Raw genomic sequence first — 24,376 nt, forward strand, 5'->3', positions numbered from 1 at the left:
AGCCTCTTTGCTTATGGCCTCTGCCCAGTTTATGCTGACAGCTGGAACCTCAAAGGCTTCCCTGGTGGCTTAGACAGTAAAGAGTCTACCTGCAGTGTGGGAGACCTGGGTTCGATCCCTGGGTCGGGGAGAAAAACTCTGTAAGAGGAGGAACCTGTGTTATACCATGCTGATCTTCAACTTCTGTTTGTCAAATAAATGATTGGTGTAACCCTACATTGTCCTTTGTAGATAAAGAAGATGCTATCCTTTTTCTGCACAAAGAGAAAAAAATTACAAAGCAGAAAATGAAGGAGTGAATTTCAGGGAGACAAACACTGAGCCCACAACAGTGGGTAAAAAAGTGAAAGCAAAACCATAAACCGCTGTTTGCATGTTACATGCATACATTGTTACATAAATATTTGTTCTCTACTTAGGACTTTGGCACACAACACTGGCTACACAATAGAACTATCTGTGCTTCTAAAATATCAGGAGCCAGAGTCCACCTCAGTTCAGTTCAGTTTGGTTCAATCACTCAGTCGTGTCCGACTCTTTGCAACCCCATGGACTGCAGCACGCCAGGCCTCGATGTCCATCACCAACTCCCAGAGTTTACTCAAACTCATGTCCATTGAATTGGTGATGCCATCCAACCATCTCATGCTCTGTCATCCCCTTCTCCTCCTGCCTTCAATCTTTCCCAGCATCAGGGTCTTTTCAAATGAGTCAGTTCTTCTCATTAGGTGGCCAAAGTATTGGAGTTTCATCTTCAACATCAGTCCTTCCAATGAACATTCAGGACTGATTTCCTTTAGGATGGACTGGTCGGATCTCCTTGCAGTCCACGGGACTCTCAAGAGTCTTCTCCAACACCACAGTACAAAAGCATTAATTCTTTGGTGCTCAGCTTTATTTAGAGTCCAACTCTCACATCCATACATGACTACTGAAAAAACCATAGCCTTGACTAGATGGACCTTTGCTGGCAAAATAATGTCTCTGCTTTTTAATATTCTGCCTAGGTTGGTCATAACTTTTCTTCCAAGGAGTAAGCGTCTTTTAATTTCATGGCTGCAGTCACCATCTGCAGTGATTTTTGGAGCCCCCAGAAATAAAGTCTGCCACTGTTTCCACTGTTTTCCCATCTATTTGCCATGAAGTGGTGGGACTGGATGCCATGATCTTAGTTTTCTGAATGTTGAGCTTTAAGCCAACTCTTTCACTCTCTTCTTTCACTTTCATCAAGAGGTTCTTTAGTTCTTCGCTTTCTGCCATAAGAGTGGTGTCATCTGCATATCTGAGGTTATTGATATTTCTCCTGGAAATCTTGATTCCTGCTTGTGCTTCCTCCAGCCCAGCGTTTCTCATGATGTACTCTGAATATAAATTAAATAAGCAGGGTGACAATATACAGCCTTGACATGCTCCTTTTCCTATTTGGAACTAGTCTGTTGTTCCATGTCCAGTTCTAACTGTTTCTTCCTTACCTGCATACAGATTTCTCAAGAGGCAGGTCAGGTGGTCTGGTATTCCCATCTCTTGAAGAATTTCCCACAGTTTGTGGTGATCCACACAGTCATACCTCAGACCAATTGAATCTGAATCCCAGAAGGTGAGGGTGAGTCTGGGCATCTGTGTGCTTTCTCACAAGCTCCACAGTTACCTTCCTGGGCTTCCAAGATTGAGAAATTGCTGAAAGAATGTTTTTAAAACTTGAAATCAAAGTCATTTATTCACAATTGAATGCTCCAGACTTTCTCCAACAGGGACTTTGCTTTACAACCTAGAGACGTTTTAAGAGAGAAAATAGTGACACCACATGGTGACAGCAAGAACTTCCGTGAGCCGAGAAGCCACTCTATCTGGCCTGCTCACTGAGCATGCGCGGTTCCCTGGCAGACTGGATTGTCAATGGCACCACTGATGAGTTTCATTTTGCAGCCACTTCCCATATGCATATGTCCAGATTTGCCTCCAAGAGGCTGATATTTCTTCTCTGCAACCAGAATCCTGCACCATGCCAGGTGCTGCCTACTGCTGGCCTGAACTTCTCAGTTCTCTGTCTACAGAGATAGATACGTACATATACATAGATATAGACATAGGCCTATGCACATGAATTTATAAGCTCATGTGTCAGGGTACAAGATCACTTACATTATATGAGCAGAGCAAATGTGAGTTTTGTTATTTTGTCTATAGAAGAGCTGATTTTCTTTCTTCTTGTTGGAATATGGGGAAAGACTAAAGTTTAGTCCTCTCTTGGTCATTTTGGTCCAATCCAAGAATTTAAACTGTCCCATGCTTGGAAAACTCCAGGAAATGTGACACTCCCAAGATAGCACCTGGGTACATGGGAGGAGCATGTAACCATGTGTCCTTATAACATCTTCTCATGGGGTGGTGATGAAGGGAGCTGGTACTCAGAGTGGGCAATGCCTTTTCCTGATGCTCTGCTTGATGCCATCTGACAGGTGTTGGCTGGTGCAGGTTTGAGTTGTCCAGAATACTGAGGAAAATGTTCCACCTGTTAAAAGGAGTGATTTGATTTAGCAAATCCAAATATCAAAAGGCAGTAGGCAAGGCGTCTATGTCTCTCTCTATATTTTTAGCTATACATAAAGGAGGATAAAATAGAATTAGCAATGGCAGCCGTACACATGAAATTCTAAGCTGTTTCTCAGACTTCGCAGCACAGGAAGACAATTATGGAGCTTGTAAAACACAAATGACCAAAGTCCCACCCCCATCTTCTGAGATTCAGATTCCATATGTCTGGGATCTGAGAGCCTGACCTCTGATATTTTATAATAAAAGCTCAGGTAATGGAGCCGACTCATTGGAAAAGACTCTGATGCTGGGAAAGATTGAGGACAGGAGGAGAGTGGGGCAGCAGAGGATGAGATGGTTGGATGGCATCACTGACTCAACGGACATGAGTTTGAGCAAGCTCTGGCAGATAGTGAAGGATAGGGAAGCCTGGTATGCTGCAGTGGATGGGGTCACAAAGAGCTTGACAAGACTTACCGATTGAACAGCAACAACATAGCCAGGGTCAGAACCAAAATTCTAAGCAGAGAAAAAAATACGTGTGTAACAATGTATGCTTGTAACAGGCAAACAGCGTTTTATGCTTTTGTTTTTGTTTTTCACCCATTCTGATCCATTGAATGTTTGTATTTCCCCCAAATTCACAGATTAAAGCCCTAATTCTCAGTGTGATGGTATTTGGAGGTGAGGCCTTTGGGAGCCTATTAAGTCATGAAGGTGGAACCCTCATAAATGTAATTAATTCCCTTACAAGAAGATATACAGGCAGTTCCCTGGTGGCCTAGTGGTTAGGATTCAGGACTTTCACTGCAGGGGCCCAGGTTTAGTCTCTGGTCAGAAAACTGAAATCCCACAAGCTGTGCAGTGTAGCCAAAAAATTAAAAATTAAAAAGAGAAGAGACGCAAAAGACATGATCACTTTCTGCCATGTGAGGATACAGCAAGAAGGTGGCAGTCTGCAAACCAGGAAGAAGGCCTTCATCAGGAACCACATCGGTCAGCACCTTGATCTTAGACTTCTCAGTCTCCAGAATTGTGAGAAATATATTTCTGTTGTTTAAGCCACTCCATCTATTATTTTTGTTATAGCAGCCTGAGCTGACTAAAATACCCACAAGCCCCGGGAGACTCTAACATCTAGAGTTTACTGAGTCTTCGTCTCTGAGCTGCCAGTCTCAGCTTTGATTTACCTGGGCCTTCCCCGTCTTCTCTCCCCCTGTCCTCCCCTAAAGCTCTCTGAAGCAAACCTCCTCCTTCCACCAAAGCTCTTTCTTCTGTGTTCTCTCCTGCCTTTTCTAATAAAACGCACACTTACTAGTAGGGCTTGGGTTTATTTTCTCTTAGACTAAGTTACCTGCTACCTCAGAAAACTTCTGAAAGGAGTTAGGCTCTTTGCACCAGAATAGTGTATAGTTTCTACAAGTTAAAACACTTTGATTAAATTTGATTAAATTTAGCACAGAACTACAAGCTAAGTTATTGTGTCCACCATTTTAAAACATTGCATATGAATCTGGGGAGATTATGTTTAGAAAGTAAGGGCTTCCCAGGTGGCGCTAATGGTAAAGAATCTTCCTGACAATGCAGGAGATGCAAGAGACGTGGGTTTGATCTCTGGGTCGGGAAGATTCCCTGGAGTAGGAAATGGCAACCCGCTCCAGCATGTGTGTGCTGCGTGCTGAGTTGCTTCAATTGTGTCCGACTCTGTGCGACCCCATGGACTGTATCCCGCCAGGTTCCTCTGCCCATGAGGATTCTCCAGGCAAGAATACTGGAGTGGGTTGTCATGCCCTCCTCCAGGGGATCTTCCCGACCCAGGGATCAAACCCACATCTCTTATGTTTCCTGCATTGAGGGAACAGGGTGTGTTCTTTATCAATGAGCCAGTGAGGAAGCCACCACTCCAGTGTACTTGCCAGGAAAATGCCCTGGACAGAAGGGGCCTGGATGGCTTCAATCCAGGGGGCTGCAAATAGTCAGACATGACTGAGTGCCTGAGCAGAAAGTAAACAATTGCTCACAAACCTTTATGAAAAAAGGTTATATGTTTTAAGTGAGACCCTGCTTCTCACCCTCTCAATGATTCTCTTTGAGAAGCATGCTTTCAAAAGAAACTTCTTAAAGTTGTATCAAGAACTGAGTTTCAGGCCATATTCACCAATGAGAGATTTTTTTTCTACTGGGCCTGAGCAGTTGAACCCCTTTTTCCTCCCAGGTGCTGATAAAAGGCTTTCACTTCCTGGCAGGGAATGAGAGAGGGTTTTGGCTGCATCCCCAGCAAAACCAGCTTTAGAAAATGGTTTGGCAAAAACATCTGTGGACCCGAGCTCTCTGCCGCTATGTACCAGGGGGTGTGTCATGCACACGGTTCTCATTGGTCTGCTGGACAAAAGCAAAAATGGGTTCTTGAGCCTGTAATTAGGCACCATTGTGTATGTACAAGGACTCTGGAGGGTACACAAAGAGATCAGAGACAGTCTCCTTGCTTTCAAGGAGGTTATGACCTGGGTAGGAAGACAGGCTGAGCTTCTTTGGGTAAGGAAAGGTAGTTAGGATCAGAAGGCAATCAAAATAGGCTAAGTAACAAAGGGGAGTTCTTTGGGCAAGTTCTCAGGAAGCTGGCCCTGGAGTGGGATTTGTGTGCAGGTGGTCTATTAAGGATGCTCTTGGAATCAACACCTTGGGGGGAATGAAGGGAGTGGCCTAGGCAGAGGGAACAGTTGAGCCACAACACAGTCACAACACAGGCCTCAGCCAGTCCTATAGGATGCTCTGGAGTTGGGGGGGCCCTTCAGAGTTGTCACCCCTGGAACAAGATGGCCTCGCCTTCATAACCCTCCCCCACCAGGAATTGGATGCAGCTGTCCCCAGAGAGGGTCCTGACCTCAGGCCAGGTGGCTCCCTTTGGCAGTGAGCCATGAGCTGGCAGCACTCCCAGCAGCAGAGGAAACGGGTACGTGGGTCCTGAAGTGGCGGCTCTAGGCGGTACACCGCAACACCCACTGCAGGGGAAGGGGTTCATGACCTTCGTGATGAATGTTTGCAGCAGGAGCAGGGAAAGACCCATTCCTAAGGGACTAGGAGCAACCAGGAATTCAAAGCATATTATTATCATCAGCCTTGGTTTGCTGTTCATTTCACTCTGACCTCAGTCCATCTCAGATACTTAGATTTACAAATAGTGATATTCTTGCAGTGTAACATTTGCCCCATACAATCTAGTAATAGATAACTGAAAATTCAACCAACTCTTTTCAAAACCATAAGGTCAAACACATTCCAAATTTGGTTGAATTCTATATTTTACAATTTTGGCTATGATCCTAGTGTTTTCCAAATCATTGTCTAAATGATTGTGAGATTGTCTTTTTAAAGTTGTTTCTTTCAAATTTGCCCCTGTGGTCTGTCACATTTATCCCCCACCTCCATTCCTACTGCCATTGGCTTCTTGCAAGTCTTTGCTCAAATGTCACCTCCTCAGTGAGGCTTTCTGATCACCTTAGTTAAAACTGCCATCCCCACCCCACCCTAACTTCTTTATTCTTTCCCTAGCACTTACCACCATCTGGCCTACTCTAGTTCTTTTATTAACTGTATTTATTGTTTCTTTTCTCCACTGAATAGAATGTAAATTCCATGAGGGCAAGGATAGTCTGTTTTATTCACTCTGTATTCTTTTTTTTTTTCTCTTCTAGCATCTGTACATCTTTATTTTATTTATTTTTTATTGGAGTATAATTGCTTTACAATGTTGTGTTAGTTTCTTACTGTTCATTCTGTATTCTTGTTGTATAGGATAGTGCCTATAACATAATAACCACACAACAAATACTTGTGAGTGAATGAATGAACAAATGAATGAATGAATAACTCCAGTTAAGGCTCCCACCAGTTCTCTCCTCTCTGCCTCCACATCTCTGAGGTGCCCCCTTTCTAGACTATAACACACATCACTACTAGACTGAATTGTTCCTGACACTTCTCTGCTCAGAAAGTCTCCCTGGCTTCCCAATGCCAATTCAAGCTTTCAGCGCTCTCTGAGATCTAGAGCATGCCCCCCGGCCCTGGACAGGCTCCCTTCTCTGTGAACATCATCCTTGCCTCTCCCCACGCCCCCTCTCTGCTCTGAATTCCTCCAGCAGGAGGCTGTAAAAGCGGCAAGTTAAAACATCCTCCTGGGTGCTCTGAAGAGTGATCATGAGGCTAAATGATAATGTACTTCCTAGAGCCTAACATCTTCACAGATGACCACAACTGCTATGCCATCATCGTCATTTGTTTCTGTCATCAACCTCTCAATTAAATTATACATGTCCTGAAGCTGGAAGTCAAGTCAGCTTCTCCAGTTTACTAGAAACAAAACTGATCTAGTGATTCAGGTCACAGTGGTGTATTAGAGCCGGCTAGTGCCAGTTAACAAGATCTAAATGTTAAACATTTTGGAACTTTGGGAGCTGACTGTTAAACATTCATATGTTCCTGGGCACCTATCTGACTCCTGTACTTATTTCTGGTTTGCAATCCAGGGAGATTTGCAAATAAAATCCAAACTCTCCTCTTCAAACTCTTCTTTAAGGCAAATACCTATACTTTCTTACCTCCAGGCTCGATACCCACGTTTTCTCTCACTATTTTGTGGTCAGCTGCAATTTAATAAATATATAGATTTTTTTTAATCGACGTATGGTTGACTTAAAATATTGTGTTAATGTCTGCTGTACAGCAAGGTGATTCAGAAATCCATAGATGTATACATCCTTTTTTAATATTCTTTCCCATTATGGTTTATCCTTGGATATTGAATATGGTTCCCTGTGCTTTACAGAAGGATCTTGTTGTTTGTCCTTTCTATATATAAAACCTTACATCTGCTAATCCCAACCGTCTACTCCATCCCTCCCCTGTCCTCTAGGCAACCACCAGTCTGTTCTCTATGTCAGTGAATCTGTTTTTGTTTCGTAGATAGGTTCATTTGTCTCATAGAGTTTAATAAGTATTTTTGAATGAAGACCAGAAGTCACAAATAAGCTGCTGTTTCCTTTGATTTCCTTATTCTTGCCATCATTCTCACCCTGCAGACAAAGGGGAAATCTCAAGTTCTAACTAAAATACGGAATTTTCTTGTATTTATTGGCATGAAGGATACATCGCTACAGATTGCTTCTTAGCAGCGAGAAGCAAATTTTCCAAGATTTTTACCATTCAGGAAACTCTATGAGTTTTCCCAAGGAGGCAGTTCAAAGCTCCAGAAAACACTCACTGCCAAGAACCAAACACAGCTGTCAGGCAGCAGAGGAAACTGGTGCTTGGTAAGAAACCAAACCAAAACAAAACCCTGCCCGCACATTTGGGGATGGCAGAGTTCCCAGATCAACAGCTTGAAGTGAGTAGAGGATACCAGATTTTTTATATAAAAGAAAATAAAACTGCCGGAAGCAGAAGTTTTCTCTCTCAAACTGACTTCTAATGCACAGAAACGTTAGAACAACACGACTTTTCGGGATAAAAATAATGGGGGTTTTTTTTTTGTTTTGTTTTTTGCTAGAAGAAGTCCACTTCTCCAGCCAACCAGGGAGAAACTGCAACCCTCTCCCTTGTTTTCTGTGCCAGAAACTTACGCTCAATAAAGGTCTCTAAGATCAATCATGCAGATACCAAGGATTACCCCAGATGGAAAAACAGATCAAGGTTAAACGATGAAGAGCGACAATTGCATAGGGGCCGGAAAGTGGTGGCCAATGGCTAGGAATGCTCTCCGTTTCCTCACAGCTGCCATCGTCTACCCAAGCCAGGACCACAGGTCGTGTCCCCGGCACATGGGACTGGCAGGACGAGGGTTAAGGTAGAATAGGGACCAAGCAGCCACAGGGAGCCAGTGGCTATGTTCATGTTATCTTCGTCGCTTACGATGCCATGAAGTCGGCACCATAATCGCCGTCTTACAGATTGGAAGCTGAGGCGCCCACAGGTTAAGTGACTTGCCCAAGACCACATACCTGGTGAGTGTGGTGAGTGGCAGGTGGTTACCAGACCTAACTCCAAGCCCTGAGACTGAGTGTGCATGTAGCTGTCAACACCTGTGGTGTTCAACAAGGTGTTCTAGATAACAGACAAACCAAAAAAACCCAAACCGAACAAGCAAGTCGGGAATACATTGGGTGAACCAAAATTAAACAGGTTTCTTTACTGCAAGGCTTCTCAAAGTTTTTAGTGGGGTAGCACACATAGAGTTTGTCTGGTTTCCCTTAATACATCACAGGACTTTTTGTTTTGCCTGGAACACTTCATGAAACTAGCACCCATGTTGGGAATCATAGCAGGACACCCTTCCAGTCTCACTGAGATCTTGGTTCTTAAGTGGGCCTCACACCACTTTTGTAGAATCTAGGGAAATCAAAAGTCTAGTGAGAAGTTGTCTGGTAGAAATACTTCTGTTATGTGGGAATACCACAAAGGGACGGAGGAGGACAGGGGGCAAGAAAGCTGAGCTATTACAGTGAACAATGAGCACTTCTTATCACTTGCTGCCTACCAGGACTCTTCCTTATAACCACCTATAAGAGAGAAATCATTATAACCTCCATTGTACAGATGAGGGAATTGCATAAAGAGGTGTGACAACTTACCCAAGGCCACACAGCTCATAAATGTCTGAGTGTTGAATTCAGGTAGTCTGGCTCCTTTACAATTGTGTTGTACTTGCTCCCATTTAGGTGGGAATTTGTAGCATGAGAAGGGCAGAGATGGCAGAAGATTGTTGTTGTTTTTCAATCACTAAATCGTGTCTGACTCTTTGCCATCCCATGGACTGCAGCACGCCAGGCTTCCCTGTCCTTCACTACCTCCCTGAGTTTGCTCAAACTCATGTCCATTGAGTCAGTGATGCCATCCAACTATCTCAACCTCTCCTTCTCCTGCCTTCAATCTTTATATGTATATATATGTAAGATTATATCATAGTTATCCAAACAGCATAAAAAGTTAAAAACACCAATTTAGATTTGATTTATAGTTTATTCTACATTTACTGATGCCTACTGTACAAGGAGCTGTGTTAGATGCTGGGGATTCAGATGTTGTAAACAATACAACTTACATGATTCTTGTCCCAACAGGACTTACAGTCCAGTGGAAGGCACACAGAAGGGGTTAGTGTATTTTAGCACATAATAACATGCTCTTCTGGGCAAGGAGGCACGGAAGACTGTGAGAACAGGGAGACACCTGACCTAAACTTAGGATAGCCCTTGGACATTTTATAAAGTAATTTCACATCTATGTGATGCTTGAAAGAAGGAGCAATTGGTATGAAGTTATTTCAGAGGGATCACATATTCTTGTGTCTTATTCCAAGCCAAACCCGTGGTTTGAAATTCTAGCAAGGTTGGGAATGGCCTGACCACTGCACAGTGTGGTCCCTCTCTTGAAGCTTCTCCTCCAGGAATTATGGGCTTCCATCCTCCCTAGTCTCTGCCCCAGGCTTGGTGCAGATGCAGTCATATCTCCTTGACTGGCAGTCTCCACACTCTTCAGCCACACTTAGCTTGATCCTGGGCATGGCAGGAACAGGAACACTCCCCATAAATCCCATGTGCTTCCCTGTATTTCCAAACCCTGTAGCAGTTGGTGGAACAATGTGGCTGACTCTGGCCAAGGGGTTATAAGCAGCAGTAATATGTGTATCGTTTATGACACAAATTTACCCTTAGAGAAATGAGTATGCCTCCAGCAGTGTAGGTCAGTCCCCATTCCCTACACCCTCACTTTCATTGGACAATATATTTATCACTCAGGGTCTAGTTAGGAAAAAGGAAATCATGCTGGTTATTTCGACAGAATTTAATACAGGGGATTGGTTTAACAGGCATCAGAGGGCTCCAAAGCAAAATGAGAACACTGAGATAACTCAGAGAGAGTTATCTCAGTTAGGAAGTGTGTCTCACCTCTAGGGCTATAAGAACACAGGGACAGAGTGGACCTTGTTGAAATCTGCAAGTTTGGAGCAGGAGATTCCCATGGTGCTGGAATATAGATCTCTGAGAAGAGGGAGCTGCTTGTTGCTGGTGATGCTGTGGGAATTCATAGGAAAATCCTTGCAGAGCTGAAACTCAGACCTCTGAGAAGTAGATGTTCCTGACTAGTGTTGGTGCCCCTGCAGGGTATGTTGAAGCTTTTTCTAGTTATGAAAAAAAAAAAAAAGAAAAGAGAGAGGTGAAAAAAAAATTGCTGGAGGTGCCAGAATGAAGACCCATTACTGAGAAGACTTTGAAAGTATCAACAAGCAAATCAAAAGGGTAGAGTGCTTCTCCTCACTCCAGGCTTGCAGTCTTTCTCTCTCTAGTGCCCCCTACTGGCAGGTCCCAACATGGAGCCAACTGATAAGAGATTAAGAGTTTGTACAGTCCCATCCCCAACCTCAAAGAGCAGAACATAGAAAGGTAGATTTCTTGGCTGAGAGACTAACTAGATAGGCATCATCATATTTTTAATTTTTGATGCATGCTAAGTCACTTCAATAGTGTCTGACTCTTTGCGACCCTATGGACCATAGGCCATCTGGCTCCTCTGTCTGTGGGATTCTCCAGGCAAGAATACTGGAGTGGATTGCCATGACTTCCTCCCCGGGATCTTCCCAATCGAGGGATCGAATCTGCGTGTCTTATGTCTTCAGCATACTAGTGATTCAAAGTAAATTAAATAAGACATTGGTTAAAATAATATTTTGATGATTTAATAGCTTTATAAAACATATAGTTCTGATTTCAGATCAAACTGGGACTTCCCTAAAAACAAAACATCAAATCACCATCAACTGACCTTTATTTAAAGTGCTTCCTCTGTGCCAAGCACTTCACTCAGCTGTTCTGTGGTTATCTCAGTTACTCTTTATTTAAAGATGGGAAAATCTGAGGCTTAGAGAAGTGAAACACCATCCTCAAAGTCACAGCTTCAAAGCAATGGAGATGATGAGATTTGTATTGGCAGCCCGAGGTCAGAGCCTGAGCTCTCAGCCACGTCTCTACACTTCTCCATCCCCTTTACCACTTAGATGACATACTGGTTCCTCTTTTCGCCATTTCCTAGGGGTGACTCTTGCCAGAATGTTTTGCTTATGCCATGCCTTGGGGCCAGCTGGCATTCTCACGTGAAGCATTCAGCACTTTAGTAACCAAATACCCACCAGCTAGGGCCACAGTGGACTCATCCTCAGGTGGAGCAGTCACAGCACACTGGAACAGCAGAACTGCAGTGAAGGTCTAACCAGATGTACGAATCCCTTCTGAAACATTTCAACAAGCGGTTGTCTGGACTCTACTGAAACAAGTTTCATGACTAGTAATATTTCACTGTGCAATGTGGCCTCTCTATTTTTAGCCAGCCCTAGTAAATAAAAAGTTCTTACTTGCAGAGAGTTAAAAGCTATTACTCTGCAAATTCAATCTGAAGGTTTTTTTATCTTTCTCTCTTAAGCAACACAGACAGTTTTGCAAATGTTTGAAGGAAGCTGGCACATCCCTTTTCCCTGGTATTATGGTGAGGAGCTCATGTACTTGAAGGTAGCAACAGTCTCAAATATGGCAGAGTGAATCTTGTTGTTCAGTCGCTCAGTCATGTACGACTCTTTGGGACCCCATGGACTGCAGAATGCCAGGCTTCTCTGTCCTTTACCGTTTCCCGGAGCTTGCTCAAGCTCATGTTCATTGAGTCAGTGATATCTTCCAAATCTGGTCCTCTGTCATCCCCTTCTCCTCCTGCCTTCAATCTTTCCCCGAATCAGGGTCTTTTACAGTGAGTCTGCTATTTGCATTAGGTGGCCAAAATATTGGAGCTTCAGCTTCAGCATCAGACCTTCAATGAATATTCAGGATTGGTTTCCTTTAGGATAGACTGGTAGGATCTCTTTGCTGTCCAAGGGACTCTTTTCCAACACCACAATTTGAAAACATCAATTGTTCAGCGCTCAGCCTTCTTTATGATCCAGCTCTCACATCCATACATGACTACTGAAAAAAACCATAGCTTTGACTATACGGACCTTTTTGGGCAAAGTAATGTCTCTTTTAATACACTGTCTAGGTTTGTCATAGCTTTTCTTCCAAGGAGCAAGCGTGAGCAGAGTTTAGATTTGTCAGTGAGGGAGACACGTGTAGAGGATGGCTTCTTGGTAGTTAAAGCACAATTTTTATAATGAGATTAAATTCAATAATTTCCTGTTGAGTAGTTCTGTGACCCTTAGCAAGTTGTTAAACCCAGTGGGGATGCTAGACAGTGTTGTTGTGGGATTCAATTCAGCTAAGCTTGTAGGTGCTTGCTATGGCCACAGAGTAGATGCTCGGGAAATGAGATCCATGAACAGTGTTGATGAAAGATACTAATTTTATTTTGCACATAAAGCTTTTAAAATGTCTCTTTGTGGCAGTAATTCTCACCTAAAGATCATCCCATTTCGTCCCATTGATTTTGGGCTTATATAACAGATTACTCAATCTCCTGAACAGACAACCTCAGCCTACTGAAAAAGCTGAGATATATATAATTTGGAACCTGAAGACTTAAATCAAGATCTGGTTCTGCCTCTTGTTCTATGATCTTTAGTATACTGAGCGTTTGTTTTATCACTTATAAATGCACCAGCATAGCTGAAATGCCCACCATGAAATATTATGGAGCAATCAGAGGCAACAGATTAGAACACAGAGCAGACTGAATGGATCTGAAAGCAGAGTTCTGAGTTAAAAAAAAAAGTAATCAGCATGAAGGAAAATATAACATTGCCATTTACGCAAAATCAAAACAACCACACACAACAAATAACACCCATGCAAGCTATAGAAATCCAATGTATTGCAGTGAGAGCAGAGAATACAAACTATTCGGGAGATTTAAAAAAGCATCAGAAATAAAGACAAGAGGGGTCTAAAGAAATCTGTAATCAGTAAATTAATTAATTAATAACATGGGAAGAATGATGCTTCCCTACCTTCCTTACAAAGTTATTCTGAGGATCTGATCAGATTATGCATAAAAAAGCAGAAGTTAATTTACCATTCCCATTATGATCCCCAGACTGGACAAATGACCAGAGATAGCAGTTCCCCCTGGATCTTGGGCAGGAAGCCATGAGCAGGGCAGGGCTGGGTGGGATGGTGAGATGACATCAGGGCTCCTCGTGAAGGAGGGGCAGGCTCTCCCTCTCCACTTGATGGCACAGCCAGAGGCAGCATCAGCTTCTTCCCATGGATCCGCTGTGCACAGCCTCCTCAGGCCCTCGGAAGAAGAGACCCAGGCAGGTGGGTGCCTCGATGGCCTCCCCTCCTCATGACATCAAGTTTCAAAATTTGGTCCTCTTCATTTTGGAAAAGAAAATGGGAACCACCCGCAGAAACTTCCTCATGGAGCTGGCTCGAAGGAAAGGATTCAGGGTTGAAAATGAGATCAGGTAAGACATCATGAATTTCAGCTTGTAAATAAGCAGGGCTTTTGTGAACAGCTTCTTTGGGAACCCAAGGAATCTGTGTTTTCCTCCGCAAACAGAAGAGGTGATGTTCCCACTGGAGAACAGGTATGAGATCAAAGAACAAATCTGAGGCAATTACTTAAGGGAAATAAGATCAATGGGGATTTGATACAATTATATTGAAACCAGTTGGCACCAAAAGATAGAGTAATTTTTTTTTTTTTTTGCCTTTCATTGTTGTGAGATGAAGTATCAAGGAATGATAAACAGAAACCTAGTTGGAAAGTTCAGTGCTGAAACCACCGAGGATTACTCTTGATTGAGCTGAACAAAAGCACCACTGAGTCCAAACAAAAACTGCCAGCTGCTTGGAGGCAGAAAGAATGGTTTGGTTGGTTGGCCAGCAAGCTGCACATCTGGCTGGGCTGAGGTGGGGAGTGTCTGTGATGGGCTAGGACTGTAGTTGCTCACCACAAGCACCCAAATGTGGCTTTGATCATGCTTTTCTGAACTGCAGTCTGAGTGGGATTCATAGAGAGACGGATGCTGGTTAAAGATTCAGGGGTGGCTCTGTCCAAGGGTGAAAGACACCTTGATGAGAGTGATGAGCTCAGAGCCCAAATAAGAAAACAACTGAAGCGACCATGCAGGGTGCCTCGAATGTTCACCCACTCACATCCCAGGCTGGCCTTGCTCTTTTTCTAACAGTTATGTAAGCTCTTCACGGGTCTCAAATAGATGGAAGAGAAAACCAAACAAAATCCAGACACAAATGGTTTTAGAACCTTGGCATAAATAATTCCAAACAGAATTGCCAGAGGGCTTGTAGTGAATAAACAATGATAGTTGATGCAATTGGCTGGCCTTGATTGTCCAAGGAATAGATTGATCATATTTCTTTTTTTCAGGAAAATGTATAAGAATTCTATGTGAAAATAAATTTTTGTCTTGAAAAAAATAAGTAAAACTGACAAGCATATCCTGAGGAAGTGTCAGTTACAAATTGCTAGAGAAACATATGTCAAAAGTCAATCATCAAATATAAGTCAAATCTCATAGAAACACTTAATTTTTTCTACTAAAATGCCCCATTCAGAAATTCCTGAGTCGCCCATGGATTTTCTCACCCAATTTCTCTACACTTCCAGCAAGAGCTGACTGGTTTAGTTACAGGCACAGCTATGAGTAACGCACATGGTGGCTGAGGCAGGTAGGTGGAGAGACGACTGGAGGCAAGTTTCTTCTTTTGACAAGAAAACCCAAGAGGCAACTCTGCTGCCAGGGACTGAGCCCAGCTGCTAGGGTGGCAGAGGAAACTGGTGACAGCGAGCCAACTGCTGCTGTGATGTGACTGTGGCAAAGTTCCCAGGCTGGCTGCTCAGAAGACACATTAAATACAAATGTGTTTTATGACACAAATATAAACCACAGGAAGCAGACGTTCTAGCTCTCAAACAGAATTTCCATAGGTAGCTATGTAGACTTTAATTGGAAAGGACAGTGAAGATTATTACAGGGGAAAATCTCTAGATAAAAAAATCTCTAGACCTCAGAGTCTGACTCTGACCCTTCCCAGCCATGTGATGTGGGCAAGACCCCCTTCTCTCCTCTCTGACCTTAGATTCCTGATAAATGGTCTAGTCTGCCTGATGTGATACCAGATGCCATGATGGATATCAGTGTACTTGGATAAATTAGAACAGCTATGTAAATGTAAAGTGTGGCTGTTTTCTCTTTACTTAACTGAATCCATTGACCTTTCTAGTAAAATCCTAAGGAGAGAGTTCTCTTTCCACAATATGAACTAGGTCAAGTGACATAAACCAATAGAACAAAGACAGGAAGGAAACCCATCAAACTGGTTATTTGTGGGCATGAGGTAGTAGTGACAGATTATGGCTGCTTTTATGCTCTCTGTTTTCCAAATTTTTTACAATGAACATATTTTTTAAATGAAAATAAAGGAAACTGTTATTTTAAAAGAAAGGATACTTCTCAAGAGGAACAGCTAGACCTCACCGTTTGATATAAAAGATTCAGAGAAAGAGGAGCTAAAAAAAGTTCTGAAAGTAGACAGTAATCTCCATAATTTCTAGTGCATTCTTTGGCTGCTAGGAGGGTTAAATCTGAGGAAAAATCTGATCCCTACTTTACCTGAACCTGAACACACAGCTTAGAATTGGTGTGCCTGAATGCATCGAGCTATCTGGAACTATTTAATTTTCCAGCATATGTATACTGTATCTTTATAGTTGGATTGGACTTCATTAATATTTATGTTATATTGCAAAAGACATAGGAAGTACCAAGGAAGTACTTCCTAAGAACCATAGGAAGCTGGTTCTTAAAATATGAATAAAGGGCAGTATCAAGTTCTTTGAGGCATTTTGCACATTAATGAAAAAGGTTACTGAATTTTATTCCATGGCCAACACCCTAAATTTTAGAGCAACTTCATAATATTCTAGTACTATGGGACAAGGTAGAAAAGGGTCAGAATCTAGTGTTTGTCACGTTCTTCTTTTATCCTTGATTCCAATACTTTGAGCTGTTTTAAAACTTTATCAGTATCAACTCTCCTCTTTTTACATACTCACTAAGCTTACCATCTGTTTTTCTTGACCTAAATAGTTGATGCTGAAGAAGAAAGAGCCAGATAGGAAGGGTGGCTTCCCATGGTTACACCACCCAGCACATGATCACTTTTTCTGAGTTCCACTGTTCAAGTAGTAGAAACCCATCAGAGGATACATTTCCCCTGCTTGCACCTCCATAGTTTTTCTACAAGGCTATCTTTGAAAGGCATTGTTTGAATGAAAGCAAAATATACCACCATGCCATCACATGTTAAGGGTTCTGTTAGTACCCAAGTAGAAGGCTTGAGCCTTGTGAGCAAAGAGTTTAAAATCAGACAAGAGAGCCAGGAATTGTACCTTTGTTGTCACTTAGCATGAAAAGACGGCATAATGTATTTTCCTGGCATGTACTCATTTTCATCTTTTTTAAAAAATTAGAATTTTCCTACCCAATACTTTACTTCGAGCCTTCTTGTGTTTTTCATGCTGAACCCTCTTCCCTTTTGCAATAGTCCTTACTGAATAAACTCTATTCTTACTGCCTTAATGAGTGTCCAGCTTTGTTTATCTTTGACAATGCCCTATCACTTCAGATTTTTGGTGTTTGAAATAAAAATATTAAAAGTCATTGTTTGGAAAATAAACTGAACACCAGATGAAAGAGCTATTATCTGCTCCAGAAAATATGATATTGAACTGGTCCTTCTCTAGGCCTCTTCTAAGTTTAGTGTCCAAACACATCTTCACTGGTTTCTCATTATGTTTTTTTTCTCACTCTTTCTCCTCCTACTTTGAATGTCTTCTCCGTACACTTCTCTGCATGTAAGACCTAAGACCCCTGAAAGCCTTGCTAGGGGAGGGAACTTCCTTCCTGGACACAGGGTGATCCATGGCTTAGGGTTGGCCCCTGACTCTTCCACTTGGCTTTTCTCCTTATCCCTCCCCAACTCCACAAGGGAAAGAGTGTCATCTCAGCCACTGTGTATACCTCATCTTCATACTTTGGACAATTTTCTTACACAGAGTAGGCTTCAGGAAATATTTGCTCAAAGAATACTTTATCTGGAGAATATAAAACCAAGCAAAGGAACTTATGACTACCAAGAGTAATTTTTGTCACTGAATTTTTTTTACAATGTTTGGTTACCTTTTGGTTACAGTATTACCTTTGTAATCAATGAAATAATGAAGACTTTATTTTTATAAGTTCAAGAGCATCCAGTGTAGACTCTAGTCCTGTAGTTGTTCTTCAGTCCCTAAGTTGTGTCTGACTCTTTGTGACCCCATGAACTGCAGCACGCCAGGCTTCCCTGTCTTTCACTATCTCCTGGAGTTTGTCCTGCTTTGGTTCAAATCACTTATTTCAAAATTTGTGAACTTTAAATTAATGTTAATATTCATAGTCTCATTTAATGTGAGCCAAAAAAATCAAGGCAAGACCCTCTCAGTCTTCAGTATATCAAGGGCTGGAAATAAAAGCTTGTCTTTCCTGGTGCCGGTGTTAGTCACTCAGTCATGTCTGACTCTTTGCAACTCCATGGACTGTAGCCTGCCAGGCTCCTCTGTCCATGGAATTCTCCAGGCAAGATACTGGGATACTGGAGTGGGTTGCCATTCTGTTCTCCAGCAATCTTCCCGACCCAGGAATAGAACCCAGGTCTCCTGTATTGCAGGCAGATTTTTTTTTTTTTACCATCTGAGCCACCAGGAAAGCCCCATTAGAGTGTGGGATAACACCAAATAAAACTACCTTGATTTTTTCAGTGTCAGGGATTCTGAAACAGATCAGTTGCTAGGGAAATTGGCAGGAGGATTTTTTTTTAAAAACTGTAAAAAAAAAACCCCAAACAAACTGTAAACATCCCAGTTCAACTGTAAATAACTATTTTTAAAGTTATTGTTGACAAAATAAGTCCTATGTCAGATGGAAAGAATTAAGAATGACTTCTCTGGGGAAAGAAAACAGTTTTAAAGACAAAGAAAAAAGCAGGTGGCCATCCATGAGAACTGGGGGAATCAGAGATATCAGTCTGGCTTCTCGCAAAAAAAAAAAAAAAAAAAAAAGATGGCTGCCCATTTCTTCATGAAGACTTTTTCTAATTGTGTCAAGAGGGAACTAGAAAGAGAAAAAGAACTAGCAAGAGAAACTAGGGGAAGAAAATAAAAAATCAGGGATACTGGTATCTCAGAAAAAAAATCAAAACTGAGATTTGTGAGTTAATCTCTCAACTTAGAGCTTTCTGAACATCTAAGGGTCATACTCATGATTCTTGTGATATCTTTTATCATGTGTATTATTATGTAACTACTGTGTTTCTTTTAACTGCCCCTAAAATGTGTATTTCTGGGACCTAGGTGAGATTTACTGAATCTGAATCTCTGGTAATAGGACCCAGGCATATGAATTTTAGGCCAGCATCCTTGGTGCCTCTAGCAGACACTAGAGTTTTAGAAACATTCCTTCAGAGCTATTCAGTTAAGTTCAGTCACTCAGTTGTGTCCAACTCTTTGCAACCCCATGGACTGCAGCACACCAGGCTTCTCTGTCCATCACCAACTCCCAGAGCTTGCTCAAACTCATGTCCATGGAGTCTGTGATGCCATCCAACCATCTTATCCTCTGTTGTCCCTTTCTCCTCCTGCCTTCAATCTTTGCCAGCATCAGGGTCTTTTCCAATGAGTCAGTTCTTCACATCAGGTGGCCAAAGTATTGGAGCTTCAGCTTCAGCATCAGTCCTTCCAATGAATATTCAGGATTGATTTCCTTTAGGATTGACTGGTTGGATCTCCTTGCAGTCCAAGGGACTCTCAAGAGTCTTCTCCAACACCATAGTTCAAAAGCATCAATTCTTTGGCGCTCAGCTTTCTTTCTAGTCCAACTGTCACATCCATGCATGATCAATTCATTGTACCGGTGGTCTCTCTGTTGACCATTACTATGAATATTGCCATGAGCTGGGCACCAGACATGATTATTACCTGGCAGATTATAACACTGTCCCTGCCCTCAGGGATGCCAAGGACCAAGCCAAGTACATTTCAATTCAGCACCACTTAAAGAAGAGGGCACTGCATGGTTTTCCCTGGGGGAAGCTGTAGGCCAAAGCCTAGTTCAGAATCTTTGTAATTGGTTCACAACTTCCGAAACCTAGTCCAAGACACAGTTAATTGGTCATGGCTAAGAAACTAGGTGACTTAGAGAAGGGGTATTTCAGGAACGGCCATCTCAACAGGACCTTGGGGTCTTTAGAAGACGTTGAGCATGGCTGCCTGAAGCTTGCTGCCAATTTTATCTTAAGAAGAAAGCCCAGGCCTTCGGGGGCAAGGCAGAGACTGCCTCTGCCCTAATCCCAGGTTTATTTGCCTTTGAAAATGACATTCATGCATATTTGTTCCCTTACACAGAAAACTAACAAGAAACAATTCATGACAGAAAGTGAGAAAATATAGAAAATTACTTAAAACAAACAAAACTTCACGCAGGGGTCTAACCACAGTCTAGTAGAACGTTAAGAGATTGCTCAAGTCATGCACACCTGGGTTTGAATCTTGCCTTCATGTGACCTCTGCAGGCCTTGGTTTTCTCATCTTCATTGTGATGATGATGGTGATGTTGATGGTGATGATATTCATTCTGATGTTAGTCCTTTTGAGAAAAGGAAATGTTCTCACTGGAAAAAGCACAGAGTCACAGAGGGGTAGCTCAGTGTGGCTCAACACATGGGTTTTATTTTATTTTTTGGCCATGCCATGCGGGATATGGGATCTTAGTTCCCAACCAGGAGTTGAACCCATGCCCCTGCTAGTCTTAACCACTGGACCATGAGGGAAGCCCCCAGAACACAGGTTCTAGATTAAAATGGACCTCAGATTAAATCCTTGCTCCACCAGTTATTAGCTGGGTGAATTTTTAATGTTTCTCAAGCTCTCTTTTCTTATTATTAGAGATAATCATACCTACTTATCTCATAGAATTATTTACAATTAAATAAAGAAGTGTATGAAATTAATCTACAATGATTCTGGCACATGGTGATGTTCTATTAGTATCTTTAATACCAGAGTGCTCAGGGCAGAGAGAAAACCATTATACCAGCAAACGGCTGTCACAACACAGCAGTAAGACATTGTGTGCAGAACACACCAGAGCAGGTGACCCTCCTTGGTAATCCTGTCTGCTAATAGCTCAGCATAGACAGTGAAAAAATACTTTATTGTGGTGGTCTGCAATGGAACCCACAATATCTCTGAGATATGCCTGTACAATGATGTCAAAGTTTCTAAGACTGACTTTCAATCTCTTACTTTGTGGGAACCAGTGACAAACAGTAATGACTTCTGAATAACACAATGTGAATGTTTGATTTTTTTTTTGTTTTTGTATGTACTTGATTATTGTTGTTGTTGTTTTGTTTGCTAGTTGCTTAATAAGCAGGAGTTGGAAATCCAAATCAGAATCTTCTTTCATACGCTGCATAGCTTATATTCCTGAATAAGCTTATATGAATTCAGTAGGAGATGCACATGGTCCTCATCCAATAGGGTGAGCTCAGACACCCCCACACCGTCCTGGGGAGTCCCAGGTGAAGAGGGACTGAGGGTGGTGGTACATGAATGGATGATGAGGGGGCTAAATTTAGAAGTTGAGCCCCAGAGCTCTTCCTCAGCACACCCATCCCCCTCTGAGGTTTAGACAAAACCTTATTAGAAGAATAATAGTATTAATAAGAATAATAAACAATATCATAATATCATTTCTCTTCAAAGGGCAGAAACATAGAAAGAATAATATTGTCTAACCCTACTGATTCTTCTGTGGTTTTCTTCAAGTCTTGAGATTGACACTCTTCCAAGAAGTTTACTATAAGTAGTCTTTGGAATTATATGCACCTGGAATAGGGAATCAGCTAGCTGTCTTCCCTTGGCCCCTTTAAAAGGTGATTTTATCTCGACTATTTTCTGCCTGGGCCTGCTGCACATCCTGCCATCTAGATGGTCTCAGCTCTGGTTTCCAGTCCCACTTCCCTCCCAGTGCTAGCCGCAGATCCCAACTGTCAGCCAGATATTTTCATTTGGATCTCCAGCCATCCTTTCAAGGCAGCTTGCCTGAAATAAATTTCAATTTTGTTCCCCCACCCCTTCCTCCAAAGATATGGAACTTCCTAAGTCCCTATTCCTACCAAAAGTGATAACACTTGAGTGTGATAGATAAGCTGGAGTAATAGTTGAGTCTATTCCCCACTTCACCTTTTATAGGCGATGCTAGCTGTCCATCATATGTCTCCTTTGCCTTCCTTTCTAGCACTGTAGGAACCAGACTGAGGTTTAAATCATCTTATATCTGGTCCAGTGATTCATCTTCTTAAGTAGCTCCCCAACCCATGATTCCCCCTCCAAATCATTGTGTGTACCAGATTAGCCTTTTTTTTTTTTTTTTTTTTCCAGATTAGCCTTTTAAAATAACACTGCAATGCTATCCATGTCCTGCTCACAAAAAATTTCAGTGGCTCCATAATCCCAGAACATAAGATCCAGCTTTCTCAACCAGGCTTCTAAGACCCTCTGTAATGTGGTTATCCCACTTGCTCAGCCACGTCTACAACTGCTTCCCAACAGAAATTCTTCATTCCAATCCAGGCCACTCTCCTTCCTTTTCTCTGACCTTTGAACCTTTTCTTCCAGGAGGATCTAAAGTGCTACCATCCTGGTACCTTATCCCTCCCATGCATCCAGACTAGGCACAAACAAATTCTGCTTTTCTACAAAGCCATCCACCTTTCCCAACCCACACTAAATTATTTTCCCTCTTTATATAGCACTTGAAGTTCTTGCCTATGTCATAATTTATTAACCAGCTGTTTCACAGAAGATGCTGATGCCCAGAAACTTTCCTTTTCTTGTTTGGTACCCAACCCCTTCCTGTCACCACCACAGGGAACCTAGGACTGTGAATAGAACAGTGAACCAACAAATGCTCAGTGAATCTAAGAGTCAATCAAGAAAAGGAGAAGGAGGAAGAAGAAGTCAAGCAAGGGAAGTGGGAAAAAGAAGAAAAAATAATTCTATTTTTTTCTCTTCAGTGCCTATATATGCTATTTGCTTTTGCTATTTCCCAGATTTGTAGACCATTTAAACTGAAGGAGCCCTAAAAATTATTAGTTCCAGTGATATAATGCTGATTTCGAAGACTTGTTTAAAAATAGAAATAACATACATACTGACCAGAAAAGACAATCAAAAAGGATAACTATCATTTACCAGCTGTGTGACCTTCAGGATGTCCTTAACCTCTCTGTTCTTCAGTTTCCTCATTTTTGAAGTGTGACTAATATAATATTTACTTAAGAAGCTATGTGACTATTAAAAGAGATGGTGTATGTGAAGTACTTGGACAGTGCTAAAACATGCTAAGTGCTCAGTGCGTTATTAGGGGAAAGATACAGGGTCTTACAACACAGAGTTGTGCTTTGAAAAACATGCAAAGCGCTATTTCCCAAAGGCTGGTCACCACCTATTAATGGCTTGTGAGGTCAATTTAGTGGGATGTTATATCCATATCAACATCTACATCTATATCTATTTTGGGTCATGATATAAAATGTGTTTCTAGCTGTGGATCACATACAAGTTTGAAAGGCACCAGATTAAAACCCTCTGCAAAATAAAAAGGAAATAGCACACCAAAGTCACAGGCAGAGTGCAAGTTTCTAATTTAAGAATGATTTCATCCTCCATCTGCTCTGGACCTTTGTTTTCAAATAACATCACAATCTTACTAATGTTTTCTTGCATCTGATATGCAACATAGACCATGTTGCTATGCTAATTGAAGTCAAATTCCCTGGCATGGACACCTAGGTTCTCCATGCCTATGGTCAGGTCTACTGTGCATCTTTCTCCATCGGATGGAATGCTCTGAACACCTCAGGGAAAAGAGGAGAGGTTCTCATTTTGAAAGTCTCTGTCTTATTCTGCAGTGCTTCTGTCACCCACATTGTAGCGGAAAACAGCTCTGGTTCAGAGGTTCTCGAGTGGCTTCAGGTACAGAACATAAGAGCCAGCTCACAGCTAGAACTCCTTGATGTCTCCTGGCTGATCGAAAGTATGGGAGCAGGAAAACCAGTGGAGATTACAGGAAAACACCAGCTTGTCGTAAGTGTCCTGAAAGTGGTTGTATGTGGGCTATAGACTCAACAGATTTGAGTTAAACCCCAGGTTCCCCGCTTGCTCCCTGTGTGAACTTTGGCAAGTCACTTAGCTCTTCTGAGCTTCAGTTTCTTCCTTTACGTTATGAGAACAGTAGTGCCTGTCTGTCTTGTAAGACGGCTTATGAGGATTAGAATAACACACATGTAAAGTGCTTAAGACTGAGCCTGATCTATATATGCACTTAATAAATGGTAGCCATTTTTACAAACAAGTCTATACAAAAATAATTCAAAATATTGAAGTCTTGGTGTTCTAGCAGCCAGAAAAGTAGAAGGTTCTTATTTTTTTTCTTACCATGATCATTTATAAAGAAAAAAATTAAACTCTTCGTTCCAAACCCTTCACCAATGGACCCTAACTATGTAAGTTCACAGAACAGGAAAATGATGTTTAATCGGTAGTTCTTTTTCATGTAACTCTTTCAGATCACAAAAATAGTACATGTTAATTATAGCAATTTCAAATATTAAAAATGCATATAACATAAAACTTGAGCCTCCTATAGTATTATTCTCTTTCCAGAGACAATTACCATTGAACTGCCTCTTATTTTTCTTCATACACATCTATTACTATTAATTTTTTATTTAAAATAGAT

General features: G+C 41.8%; 1 protein-coding gene across 1 annotated transcript in view; it reads left to right on the forward strand.

The window, feature by feature from the left end:
- DNTT (DNA nucleotidylexotransferase) overlaps positions 1-24,376 on the forward strand; it is a 49,056-nt gene that overhangs the window by 4,089 nt on the left and 20,591 nt on the right. The window contains exon 2 of the mRNA XM_070469842.1: positions 23,547-23,721. Coding sequence (XP_070325943.1) covers positions 23,674-23,721 — 48 coding nt within the window. The 5' untranslated portion in view covers positions 23,547-23,673. The remainder of the gene's footprint in view (positions 1-23,546; positions 23,722-24,376) is intronic.

Source organism: Odocoileus virginianus, chromosome 7 (assembly GCF_023699985.2).
Source record: "Odocoileus virginianus isolate 20LAN1187 ecotype Illinois chromosome 7, Ovbor_1.2, whole genome shotgun sequence".
Lineage (NCBI taxonomy): Eukaryota > Metazoa > Chordata > Mammalia > Artiodactyla > Cervidae > Odocoileus > Odocoileus virginianus.